This window comes from Spea bombifrons, chromosome 11, assembly GCF_027358695.1.
Source record: "Spea bombifrons isolate aSpeBom1 chromosome 11, aSpeBom1.2.pri, whole genome shotgun sequence".
In the NCBI taxonomy this organism is placed as follows: Eukaryota; Metazoa; Chordata; class Amphibia; order Anura; family Pelobatidae; genus Spea; species Spea bombifrons.
Genome location: NC_071097.1, coordinates 27,545,270 through 27,558,815, shown reverse-complemented (window position 1 = coordinate 27,558,815; position 13,546 = coordinate 27,545,270). Strand labels below are relative to the sequence as shown.

The 13,546-nt window shown below is 41.1% G+C and overlaps 1 protein-coding gene across 3 annotated transcripts; it reads left to right on the top strand.

The window, feature by feature from the left end:
- The first annotated feature begins 610 nt into the window (after window positions 1-610).
- On the top strand, window positions 611-11,360 carry ALDH18A1 (aldehyde dehydrogenase 18 family member A1). 3 transcript variants are annotated; one of them, XM_053450540.1, is made up of 18 exons: window positions 611-745; window positions 2,191-2,282; window positions 2,715-2,920; window positions 3,387-3,536; window positions 3,662-3,766; window positions 4,153-4,305; window positions 4,762-4,852; window positions 5,152-5,276; window positions 5,973-6,117; window positions 6,310-6,383; window positions 6,933-7,032; window positions 7,612-7,832; window positions 7,964-8,101; window positions 8,754-8,949; window positions 9,491-9,612; window positions 9,719-9,905; window positions 10,225-10,320; window positions 10,876-11,360. In XM_053450540.1, the coding sequence occupies exons 2-18, from the start codon at window positions 2,195-2,197 to the stop codon at window positions 11,055-11,057; spliced, it is 2,379 nt and encodes a 792-aa protein (XP_053306515.1). In that variant the 5' UTR covers window positions 611-745; window positions 2,191-2,194; the 3' UTR covers window positions 11,058-11,360. The 3 variants fall into 3 exon arrangements, with proteins under 3 accessions (XP_053306515.1, XP_053306513.1, XP_053306514.1); XM_053450538.1 differs by having other exon boundaries at window positions 4,153-4,311; XM_053450539.1 differs by lacking the exon at window positions 611-745 and adding an exon at window positions 1,852-1,945 and having other exon boundaries at window positions 4,153-4,311.
- The last annotated feature ends 2,186 nt before the right edge of the window (window positions 11,361-13,546 follow it).

Here is a 13,546-nt window from a genome sequence, read left to right as displayed (position 1 = left end):
TAAACACACAAATTACACACACTGCATGTCACACGCACAAGTACACATCCATGCTCACACACATAAATCTCCCTCCCGCAGAAGAAGGCTGGGGGACCCACACTCCTATAGTATCGTCACTTACAGCCAACGCCTGTACCTCCTGCCACATAACTACTTTTTCTTGAGTCATGGCGTATGTTGCATACATATAAAATGCACAGCTACAGCTGAAGTATTAAGTATTTATTATTATCTTATTGTTATTATTATTATTTTAATTGGTAGATGGAAATCTATTATTATTTGTGCTTTGCTTATTATTATTAAAGCAACCCAAAACATAATTATGTTTCTCAGCTCATATGGAATTGATACATACAATGAATAAAAGCGATCCGATTAGGGTTTTCTTGTAAACGCGTTAATGTTGCCCGTGGTGACGGCGACATGTCACTCACTGACATCCCATCCCATCCCTGACAAAACAGCGCAGGGAGGCCCGCCCAGAATCTACGTAAATCAGGAACGCCACGTGGAAAGCTACGGGTATTCTAGAATCACGAATACGTAAAATGTATAGTGACCGCCGTGATTGCGTGCCTTAAATCCGTAAATTTCGTAGCAGCTTCAAGCGCCCGGTTACGCCGACGTACGTCACTGTGTGTGCGGAAGAGCTGCGCCACGTTGGGTCTGGCGCTTAGGGATTAGCCGGGGCAGCTCGCGGTGTGAGGCGTACAAGAGGGCAGTAGAGAGTGCGAAACAGGTGAAGGGCCGGGGCAGATGGGGCTGGGTTCGAATGTGGAGGGAGTAGTGAGTGGTTGGGGTAACGGGGGAGAGGGGTAGTGAGTGGTTGGGGTAACCGGGGAGAGGGGTAGTGAGTGGTTGGGGTAACCGGGGAGAGGGGTAGTGAGTGGTTGGGGTAACCGGGGAGAGGGGTAGTGAGTGGTTGGGGTAACGGAGAGGAGGTAACAGGAGAGGGGGTGGCTGGGGTAACGGGAGAGGGGGTGGCTGGGGTAACGGGAGAGGGGGTGGCTGGGGTAACGGGAGAGGGGGTGGCGGGGGTAACGGGAGAGGGGGTGGCGGGGGTAACGGGGGGATCTGTAACATCTCACATGCTGAGATTAACCCTTCCACTTATCATTTGTAAACTGTTTTGTACCGTAAACGTTAATATTTACACGGTAATGTGAAGTAGCTCTGACAGAATTCTGACTGTGCACCACCATCCAAAGCTTTGGGGTCACTTAGCTATTTTCATGGAAAATTATGAAATTTCTACTTGAAGCATAATTGCTAAAAGTGTTTTTTTCTTTTGTTTTTTTTAACGAACAGTTAACATTTTAAACTTAAACTTGGATTAGTGAGCACTGTGTGTACTTGGAACACAGGAGTGATAAAAGAGTGATGGGAGTTATAAAGGGCCTCTGTAAGCCAAAGAGAAGATATTCCGTTGAAAATCAGCCTTTTTCCGGCTACAATAGTCATTTACATTAACCTGAAATTACATTTCTGATCCATTTCATGTTATTTTAATGGACCAAAATTGCTTTCCTTTTGAGCAATATTGTGTAAAGTTACCCCCCCCAGGACAAGCCTGCAAGAGTTAACATTTAAAGTTCTTAGTAACTTATTTAATGTCTATATAAGTTGCAAGCAGAAACAATTTCATTTTCTCTAGATATTCAAAGTAAGCAAACAGCATTCAGGCCGTGTTTACGTTGATAGTGTTGTTTGTGTGTCTTTGTGTCTCTGTGTTGTCAGTGTGTGGCTTCTCGTGGTCTGCTGCAAGTTAGTTGGAGGTTTCATCAGCCTGCGCGCGTCTCATTCATATGGCTGGCTCCACAGTTTGTATTCATGGCTGTCCGGCAGGCAGTCGGAGCGGAGGCTTTGGGGTGAAAAGTGCTGAGCGGCTGCGTTATGAGAATACAGAGCAGAATTGTTTGTGTTTATTAAGTGTCTCCAGGTATTCGTGGAAAGTATCGCAGTAATCGTGTTTTCTAATCTTTAGTACCTTAATTAAAATCTCCTTATTACTGCAGACGAGACAGGTCCGAGTTGCCTGTTTGCGGAAAGTTTATTGTTAGTTGGTATGAGGGTTAATGTGTTTGTTACAGCTTTACTTGCAGTACGATAAGGTTTAGGGCACGCGGTATGATTATAAAGCGATCTGGATTCCTTATACCTTGGTATTATTTTTCATCCGTCCAGCAAAATGTTGCGTCAAGCTGCTCTGAGCCCCCGTATCGGGAGATGTTTTCTGTCATATGTAAGAACCACAGCACTCCCTCCTCGTATAAAGTGTAAGTGTGGACATACCTTTTTTATTTTTTTTTGTTTATATTTATATTGTTGCAGTTGCCCGTCATTATTCCCAAGACTCCCTGGTCTGAGTTAATACTTGCACAGGGATTGTCATGCTTGGAATCTGTGCTGGCGGACACTCCAGCTGTCATATGCACTTTAATACATACAGCTGTAAGGTCCATTCTCATTTTGTGTGGTCCCTTTTGCAGATGCATGGGGGGGGGGTGGATTCTGCTAAAATCCTTCCATATGCACTTTAATGCCCCCCCCCAGCTGGTTACCGCAGTGGAGATTTAATAATATGTGGGCTAGAGCTGATCATATGTAATTAAAGAGCTTATAGTTTGCATCAGCGCTGTGTCGAGGCTTCCGCATCTATTACATCACGGTGATGGCAATATATTTGTATCCTCTTCTGGAAATCCTAGATGCCCCTTCTTCTGCCCCCACCCGGCACTGGAGCAACATCCCTTTCATTACGATGCCCCTCATTCGCTCGCATGGAAAGCCGTTTGCTCACCGCAGCGAGCTGAAGCATGCCAAGCGCATCGTTGTGAAGCTTGGGAGTGCCGTGGTCACTCGTGGAGATGAGTGTGGACTTGCCCTCGGACGGTTGGCATCTATTGTAGAGCAGGTGAGTAAAGCTAATGTAACAGTTTGTATTATAATGAAAGTGGTAATTAGGAGCTTCTGTGAAACTAAAGAGAATATTAAGATAAATTCGGTTTAAACGTAAATGATTTGTCACTTTTTATAATTCTGCTTTCTACAATGTAGTATTTTGTGGTAGTGTTAGCATTAAAGTCGTCATTCTGCTTACACATCTTGTTGTTCGTTACAGTTTCCTGGACGTTAAGCCAATAACAGCCGATCTGCCTTTTTTTTTTTTCCCTTAATCGTGTAAAAGATTTAATAACCTTAAATTTCATTTCTTATCCATAATGATTACATTTTTACCCAACTAAATATTTCTAGCAAGGTTTTCAGCATTAACTGTTATCAGAAATGATATTTCTAATACTGAATTTAGTTATAAAAGTGATAATTTAGCACAGCGCAAGGCACCGCCTTTTTTTTAAAAGTTGAATTTTGCCCCCAAGGTTTCAGTGCTACAGAACCAGGGCCGCGAGATGATGATTGTCACCAGCGGAGCTGTGGCTTTTGGAAAACAGCGTCTCAGACATGAAATTCTTTTATCTCAGAGTGTGAGGCAAGCTTTACATTCTGGCCAGAACCAGCTGAAAGATATGGTATGTACCATTGTGTCTAAAGACCGGCTGCGGTCAACGGGTAGTTTGCATGGGCTTTAAGTTAACAATTTATGGCAGCTCAGCCAACTGTATACCAATACTTTTGTTCCGCTTTTTATTTTCAGCAAGTTCCAGTGTTGGAGGCACGAGCCTGCGCGGCTGCTGGCCAGAGTGGACTTATGGCTCTGTACGAAGCCATGTTTACACAGTACAGTATCTGTGCTGCCCAGGTAAGACGTGTTAGAATAGAACGCCACACGTACACGGATAAAAAGGCCTAGAAATTCCATGCGTTCATCGAGTTCAAAAGGTTCATGTAAGGACTGTGCTTGCAGACCTTACCCTTGCTGGAATGCAGCCTGAAACTAAGGGCTGGGTTTATTGTACTTCAGATGCTGCAGACTGATTTGTTATCTGCTATGCAGGGTATTTCATGTTTCTTTTGCCATCCTGTCCGTCTGAGTTCACCTTAATGGACCTCGCCGGCCAAGTTATAGATGGTGGCGTGTCTTTCCTGGACAACCCGTACAGGAACTGAGCCGTTAAGTAATTCTGGAACCCATCGCTAACACAATGCAGTTTATAACGCTGAGCTTCACTTGTCATTCTGTTTCAGATCTTAGTAACAAACCTGGATTTCCATGATGAGCAGAAGAGAAGAAACTTAAACGGCACCTTGCATGAGCTCCTGCGCATGAACATCGTTCCCATCATTAACACCAATGATGCCGTTGTTCCACCTCCTGAGCCGAACAGCGATCTGCAGGGGGTAAATGTGGGTGAAGTATTCCCGTGGGATTTGACCGCATGCCGTGTAGTAGTGCGTTTCTATGTATCTGTACTGCTGCTGCTGAGAAGAACGTGATGTATCTGTCTGGTGGTCATCGCTTAGCTTTTGCATGGCTTCGCTTATTGATGCTGAAATAGTGCATAACTGGTTTGATGGTAAGGAGAGCAGAGTTTGTGGGTTTGCATTAATTGTTCTATTTAATCTCTTTTGCAAAAACACTTTCGCTATTGGTCTTTCGACTTTAAGGTCTTCCATAGGAGTGTTCCTTCTGTTGCCATCTTTCTGCTGCTTCTATCTCATCAAGTTGAGCTTAACAGGCCACGATCCATACCTTTCAACATCTTTTGCACGTTTACTATTTATATGAGTTTTTTCCTCTGTCGGTAGCGTAATGTGGGGCTTGTAGCTGACCCGTCTCCTTTCTTTTTTCCATAGGTTATTAGTATCAAGGACAATGACAGCCTGGCTGCTCGGTTGGCCGTCGAGATGAAAGCAGACCTAATAATAGTATTGTCTGATGTGGAAGGTTTGACATTTTTAGCTGCGTTTTAAAAAGGCACTTGAGGCTGTTTTTATAGAGCTTTCCGTGTATTCCATTTTAGATGGAATATTGAAAAACAAAGATTCTAATCAAGCTGCACAATATATTTTACCCTTAACTAAAACAGATTTATATTTTTTATGTAAATGATTTGCAATGAAGATCTCCAAGTAACAGATATTTCCATCCAAATACTCTAGTCTGACACTTATTCAGCACATACCTCAAAAGCCAATTACCTTTATTCTTTGTGCTGTTTTATAAGGTATGTTTTGTGTCCCTAGGTCTTTTTGACAGTCCCCCTGGGTCAGATGACGCCAAACTTATAGACATTTTCTATCCTGGGGATCAACAATCTGTAACGTTTGGGACTAAATCCAGAGTTGGAATGGGAGGCATGGAGGCAAAGGTTTGTTCATCAAAAAGTATCGATCCTTTTTTGGTCTGCCACGTTTTCTACCCCGTTAAGTTATTTATTCTGTTAAATTGGTGAGCAGCAGATTGGTAATTGCTGGTTGCGGCTGGATATGTCTGGCCACGTGCTTCATGAGCATAAAAATATATCGTGTGCAGCCGCGCATTTTGTGCCGGCACCTGGACTTAGTGCCAGGACAACCTCAAAATCTCCAGTCCAGTACCGCAAGACCTTCTATGCTGGGATGGAGTAAGCAGCGGAGAGCTTACTAGCTAATGCTGGTATTTTGACCTCCTGGAGCTCATCTCTGCTTCCATAAAGATGTTTTGTTTACATCAAACATATCTAAAACTATTTTACTGATAAAATAACATAATTGACATGGGTCAGAACCAAGTAAGGTTTGAGTAAGGAAACTAATTGGTAAACTGGATGGGTCAAAGGGCTCTAATCAGTTGGTTTCTGTGCTTTGTACATGTGTACAATAGGCACCTGATCTTGTAAGATGTTCGTATTTTTTTTTGGGTTATACCTCTGCTGTTTGATATTTATTGGTCCTACACATCTTACTTTTTTTCATTTGTAAAAATCAACATGTGTAGGTCCGCATGGTTACAACAAAAAAGTTAACCTAGATTAGCTTTAGGTTAACTATTTCTGTTTTGATAAGTTCTTTCTCCAACTGCGCAGGTGAAAGCTGCTCTGTGGGCTCTTCAAGGAGGAACCTCTGTCGTCATTGCGAACGGGACTCACCCCAAGATATCGGGACATGTGATTACAGACATTGTGGAGGGGAAGAAAGTAGGCACGTTCTTCTCCGAAGTGAAACCTGCCGGTAAGATCTTGGGATCGGAGGTTTTTTTTCCTCCAATTACATTCAAATTGAATATGCTGTAAAATACTCTTTATAATGCCATATATTTACATTATTGTTTTTATCCAAGTTGTCTCTGAATCTCTTGGGGCTCTTTCTAAATCTAACAATGTTTGCTATTGTTGGATTTTGATTTCCTGTCATGTTGTTTAGGTCCCACTGTGGAACAACAGGCTGAAATGGCCCGATCTGGTGGCAGGAACCTTGCAGCATTGCAACCAGAGCAGGTAAATAAAAAAAAAAGATATTATAATTGCTGAAGACAAACTATATTATGCATTTTTACTAGTGAGATCAACACCCAGGATCTTGCCCCCAATCACTCTCTTGTACACATCAATCTTAAGCGCACCTAATGAGTGAAGTTCTGCTCAGCTGGATAAAAGGTATCGGTGAGGTGTACGTTGTTTGCACGTATATTTAAAAATTGTAAAAAGCGTGACCCTGGCTGAGCCTGGCCTTTTCTTGTTTCCAAGGCGGTATGACATTTTAATGCAAAAAATGTATTGCTTTTTCTTTCAGCTGTTAAAATATGGTAATTAAAGTACATATTTAAGCAACATTACGGTTCACATTTTCCAGAAATTATATATGTTTACCAGCACTTAAGCATCTCTATACACATTTTTACTTGAGCTGAACCCAGGATTCGACGTAATTTCCAATTGTAGGAAAGTCTAGTGTACGTGGCATCTTGAAATGTGTAGAAATATCTTAAACTGCTGTAATAAATGGAATGAATGGTGACATAAAACATATAATCTCCCTAAATACAGAGAGCCGAGATCATATTCCGCCTTGCTGATTTGCTGACGGATCATAGAGATGAGATTCTTTCTGCTAACAAGAAGGATATGGAAGAAGCAGAGGAAAAGGGTACGTATAACCCCAACGCAAAGTGCTCTATTTAAAATAAACAATAAACATTTAAAAGGCATCTCCCACCTTTTGTTTTAGTGTTCCTACGGTGTCCTTGATGCAGATAGCAGGAATACTTCCTTGCATTAAGTTCAGTTTTCGCAACTATTGAGTGTTGCCTTTCCTAGCCAGACTTTGGACACTAAGGCAGCACTAGACTGAGCTGATCTCAGAAGTGCCACATGCGAAGTATTGTCTCTTTTGAAGGCTCATCTTGCTACTTTTGTGACAATATCTGGCTTTGACATTGTTTGCCACATACATATTTACATGATTACGTTGCACACCATGTCTTGCTGCGCATGTTCTGAAGTTTCCAGGTCGTGAGAATTTGCTTCACAAAGGATGATGGGTAGGTGGGTATATTCATCATTTATTTCTATATTTCACGAAGTTACTGTTTATGAGGTTTCTTTGCAATGCAACCACAGAACAATAGCTGAGGTATATACATGTGTGATGGGAATTCTCATTTAAAAACATAGAATCCTATATTTCTGGTGAGAAGCCTAATTTTGACTTTAAATCACATTTTAGGAAGGTTGGCTTCTCCACTGTTGAAACGTTTAAGCCTGTCGACAGCAAAGTTGAACAGCCTGGCCATCGGGCTACGGCAGATCGCTGCCTCTTCGCAGGACAGCGTAGGACGTGTCATCCGTAGAACGAAAGTTGCCAAAGATTTGGAGCTGGAGCAGGTGACCGTTCCAATCGGGGTCCTGCTGGTTATTTTCGAGTCTCGACCAGATTGCCTTCCACAGGTAAGGGAGTGTTAATGGTTTGTTAGTAGCTTTAGATATATTAAAATTGATTGTGAGAGGGTTCTCCATATTTTCCCAGGTTGTGTAAGTTGACAATGAGTTGTCCTTTCCTGTTTTGTGTTCCGCTGCAGGTTTCAGCTCTGGCTATTGCAAGTGGGAACGGCCTGCTGCTGAAAGGAGGAAAAGAGGCTACTAATAGTAACCAGACCCTGTACCGCCTGACTCAGGAAGCCCTGGCCCTTCATGGCGTTAAGGATGCAGTGCAGCTTGTGGGTACTCCTGGTCATTAGCATGTTCACCTGCACCCTAAACAGATTGTTGCCGAGGTCTGAAACCTGGATTGTGTCATTACGTAGGAAATGATTTGCATGCTGGGATTGTGAAGTTTCATTTGATCCATCTGCCCATACAAGATAGAAGTAGGAACTTGCTTTAGCTCTACAGCTGATACAACATCACTTCCTGGCTTAGTCACAGCTGGTGCTTGCTTAGCAGTGTCGCTGCGTGTTTAAATATTGCAGAGTGTAGTCTTTGTGCACACTTTGAAAAATACCTGTTCGGACTTTTATTTGCATGTTTTCTAACAGTCTTGGTTTTCGACACTGTCCCATATTCCAGGGTAGCTACCGAAACACCTGTCCCAGAATGCACACCTGAAATGCTGGGTCTATGTACTATGTGGAGTCGCCTGAGGTTTCTGAGCCATAGAGTTCTTGTTTAGTTAAAACGCTCTTCAGGGTGAAGTTAAAAGGAAGAGGAAAGATCGTGATTGTGGCCAAGTCTAAATCCCAATGAGAGCCACTGAAGACACAGCTCTGTGATTGCTTCCTCTTGGCCTGGATCAACCTCTGTAAAGCACAGCACAGTTTACAAAGGTCAAAATGGCTTCAACGTGATTTGTTGTAAAATATATTGTTACAGGTAAACACGAGAGAAGAAGTTGAAGATTTGTGCCGTCTTAATAAGCTTATTGACCTTATCATTCCACGAGGCTCATCACAGCTGGTCAGGGACATCCAGAAAGCAGCCAAAGGCATTCCGGTGATGGGACACAGTGAAGGGATATGCCACGTGTATGTGGACAGTGAAGCCAGCGTGGAGAAGGTTACAAGGATTGGTAAGATATGATTAGGTGGATAACTATAGCTTTGTTTGAACCTGAGCACATTCTGATATCCCTGAGCCCATCAGATATTTTCCAGACTGACTTTATTGTAGAACATTTTGCGATAGAATTCTTAACATGTCAGATTATGTCAATCTTACCTACGAGGCCGTTCAGTGACAGGTTTTCACATGTATGTGTAACTTTGGGCCTCTTATCTCCCGACTATAGGAAACTGGTTATAACTAAAGGAGTTCTAATGTGTGCAACTATTTCAATTTTAGTTTTACAATAATGCTTTACCCACCACATTAATTTAAAAGATTTCCATTAAGCATTCACTATGCTGGTTCATGATTCAGATTTATCTTAACGCTGGTAGAGGGTCATGATGTGACAAATGTAAATTGTGTGTCTAAAGAGCAACATGAGCAATGCATACACCCCTTAACTAGCAGTATGTAGTGGCTCCAAGTAGCTGTGGCCCGTTGTATCTAGTAACTGTATATAATGTCAATGTGATGTCATTTCTTTTTCTTTGGATATAATGTAGTACGAGATTCGAAGTGTGAATACCCAGCAGCTTGCAACGCGTTGGAAACTTTGCTGATCCATAGAGATGTGTTGAGGACACCTTTGTTTGATCAGATCATCGATATGCTAAGAGTTGAGCAGGTGCCCGCAGTGTTTTGTTGTTTAATGTAGTAAAAGGAAATTGCTGAGTCTACATCTGTTTAATCAACGCCTTGTATAGATAAGTGATAAGTGCATTTGTGCTTAGGTGAAAATCCACGCGGGTCCCAAGTTTGCCTCTTATTTGACCTTTAGCCCATCAGAGGTGAAGTCCTTGCGCACAGAATATGGAGACCTGGAGTGTTGCATTGAAGTGGTGGACAGTGTCCAAGATGCCATAGAACATATTCACAAGTATGGAAGCTCTCATACAGAAGCAATCATCACAGAGAATGGTGAGACTTCCTTCTGTCAAAGCCATTCTTTTTTAGGATGTACATTTTTTATTATTATATATGCTTGTTGGCGTCTTTGTGGTTTTTTTTATTTCTTTCTTTTTTCTTCATCTGATACACAGGCTCATAGTGTGATTCAGATGAACAGTTTCATGGCCAATATTATAAAGCTTGAAGTGGGTTGAATAAATGTTAATAACAAGCACTTTTGGAGATCTTTGGCTGAAAATTCTGCCTGTGGGGATTACTATTTTGTATTAAATGTGATTCTATTCTCGTTTAGTGGAGTTCATTGTTTTGTATGTTTTTCACTCTCTAGAAAAAACGGCAGAATATTTTCTTCAGCATGTTGACAGCGCCTGCGTCTTCTGGAACTCCAGCACCCGCTTCTCAGACGGATACCGTTTTGGACTTGGTAAACATATTTCTGTAGAAAGTGTAATTGAGGGCCTCAGAGCTGTATCTTTTCAATGTATTACTTTGATTTGTTTTTCTTTTTAAATTCTCCTTGTTTTTGTTTAGTTCAGAGCTTTCTAGCGTGAGTTTTTGTTGAGTTTGCCGGCTCCAGTGTACTGCTTTGGGGTTCTAGACTTACACACGTGGTCTTCATCATTTTAAAGGCTGGGGTCCTCCATGTCGCTTCCCTTGGTGGCTTCCCGTGTTAGAGGGATTGGAAGCCCACACCTTCTTTCTCCATATATAATGTGCTTGTGTGTATATATATATAATATATTTAAATACTCTTGGCTTTTAAACAACAACAAAAATATCCTGATCCCTAATAGTTGTGACTATCCTATTGAATGATGGTAAAATATAGAATGTTTACAGAATTGCCAAATTATTGCTTCGAGAGAAGTGCATGTTCATGTTTGACAAAAAAAGGCCATTCTTATATCTTGATAAGAGATGCGTGTTCTTATCCCTCATGTTAAGTCCATATTGTAATAAGCTTGCGTTACTCTTACAGGAGCCGAGGTTGGAATCAGCACCTCCAGGATCCATGCCCGAGGTCCTGTGGGCCTGGAGGGATTACTTACCACAAAGTGGTTGTTGCGAGGTGAAAACCACGTGGTCTCTGACTTCTCTGAACAAGGAAGTATGAAATATCTCCACGAAAATATCCCCGTTCCCCAGAGACACATCAGCTAAGACAATTGGCTGTATTTTACTGATCGATCTAAAAATGTACCTCTTATAGAACGCGAGTGGCAGGAATTGGCAGATTATATTTCTGGAATGTGGGCAGACATCTGCTGATTTCTTTCCGGAATTAAAGGGAGGGAGAAAAAAAAAATAAGGTTACTGTACGTCTTAGAATCATGATATTAGTAAAATGAATCTGGACACTTTTTGTAGAGGACTCACTAAATGTGCAGTAGTACCCAGGGAATTTTTACTTGATGATCCATGGAGTAATTCTTTCTGTGGAACCTGGATATGTATTTTGTTTTTTTTTAATAAATTGGCACTTAATGTTTAATATAAAGTAAGGACTGGCTTTTGATATTGGGCAAACATTGCTGTAGAAAAAAAAAAACTTACTTGGCAGGACTTTTTTGGTTAAGATCTGGCTATTATTTCTTCAAGTGACAAGTGCAGTCATTTTTATAATAAAAAGAAAATCAGCGCTTGTAAAAACTTTACAAATATTTTTTTGGTGAACACATTCTCCATACTGGTGAAAATTACAAAGCCTTCCATGTTAAGGCCATTGTGTGGGTTTTACTGTACTACATGTATTCTCCCATCAGAACATCTGGAAATACCATTTCAGCATTTACACTTAAAATGTATTTTTGGTACTTTATGAATACCTCAATTTGTACAGTGGAGGCTCCCCTTTGAAACGGGTAATTACACAAAGTTATTGAATGTGAATTCCCGTTCAGTAAGTTTGTAAAGGACATTTACGGTGATACATTTTGCTTGAATAAAACCTGGTAAGTAACAACATGGTTTATGGATGTCTATTTTTAAAGCTGTTCTATTTTGGGTGATTTGCGGTATTTAAAGTTATGGTTAATGTTATGTGTGCGCGTTTGGAAGTATACTGGCTGACCTGAGTGATTCTTTAACTGGTGACGTTTATAGGCAAATGCATGCTGTAGGATTTCATTAAAATTACCTTTGTCCTACATAAAGTATTTATTATAAGTGTCGCCCATAAATTAAGCCATCTGAATATGTCAGGATGGCACACATACTGAAACATGCTACCTCCAGTAGTATACAAAGTTGCCATGCCCAATAAATGTGGGTATAAGTGGTGGCCATGTTTCGCAGTAAGCTGTACTGCAGATTAAATCTTGTGTGATCTAAAATAAGTAGTGCAGGCATTCAGTACACCCATGTATGATGCATTCGCATTAATGCTAGAAAGATAAGCAAAAACCGATCAATAGCACCCCAATCAGAGGTCACTACAACACGGTTCACCACTTAACTCCTCAACAGTTCCTCCTTTTGATGAGGTCATGAATGTCTTTTTGTGGGCTTTATATTCCGAGGTGCCACTAACTTAATGTGCAATATTAGTATAAAGCTAATTGACATGGCTAATGAGCAGGACAGTGATTTCAGCGGATGAGAAAGGAAAGTATGTGCGATAGCGCAGAGGGTACCGTAATAGAGATGTGAAAGGAAATAATCTATGAAGTAACAGCATGGTTATGATACTGAAAGGAGAGAACAAAACAAAAGGATAAATAAAGATCACGGAGACAAGGAAGACAATGGGGTACTTCTGCTTTGCCTTGCGCTGGGTTTTGTAGATCTGGGGCAGCTTGAAATCGTTCCCGATGCCCGTTTTTGTTTGGTTCAGCATGGCCTGCGTGCTTGATACGGGCAGCTTTGTATCCACGCCGATATGTGGGAACTAAAACATTTCAGAGACATTAAATTCACTCTAAAAGCGAATACATATAAAAGCGCACTGATCTGACTGCGTGTAGTCAGACCTGTGTTAGTTTTATGGCTTCTATGGACCTTTCCAACATCAAGATGACAGCCTTTTCTTTACAGTAAAGACTCCCATTTTACGTCAGACGGATCGTCTCATACCCATGAGTTATTTGCCCCTTTTACTCCGACAGCATATTTCCCAAGCAACAGTCCCTCTATTTTCACTGGATGTCCATGTATCCTAGGAGCTCATGATGCCTGCTGGGTATGAGTGTATCACGGTGTGTATAACATCAACAAGAACATATTATAAATTAAACTAGAACTAAAATGCTCTAGATTTTAAGCGTGTGGGCTAATGCGTCGGTTTGTTTTTGTCCATTCTAGTTTTTTTCAGACCCATTGAATGTAAGAGCTGCGTAAATTGTTGGAGCTATAGAAAAGATAATAAACAGCTAACAATAGGTCACATAAATTCCTAATAAAGTCACAAAGTGACCTTCTCTTTGGCTATTTTTTTAGATTTTTCTTTATTACCCAATTCCCATTCTTTTCAGTAGAAGGCTTACACAATTGTGTGTTTCTTTAGGCATTTTAAAAATACCAAAAGTACTTAAATATATCTGCATCCACAGGACCAACTTAATGGCTTCCAATATGTACAGATCTATACATTACATGCTATCACTATTAGGAAGGTAAGTGTCCTCACTGTACTTATGGAGGGAGTGAGTAGA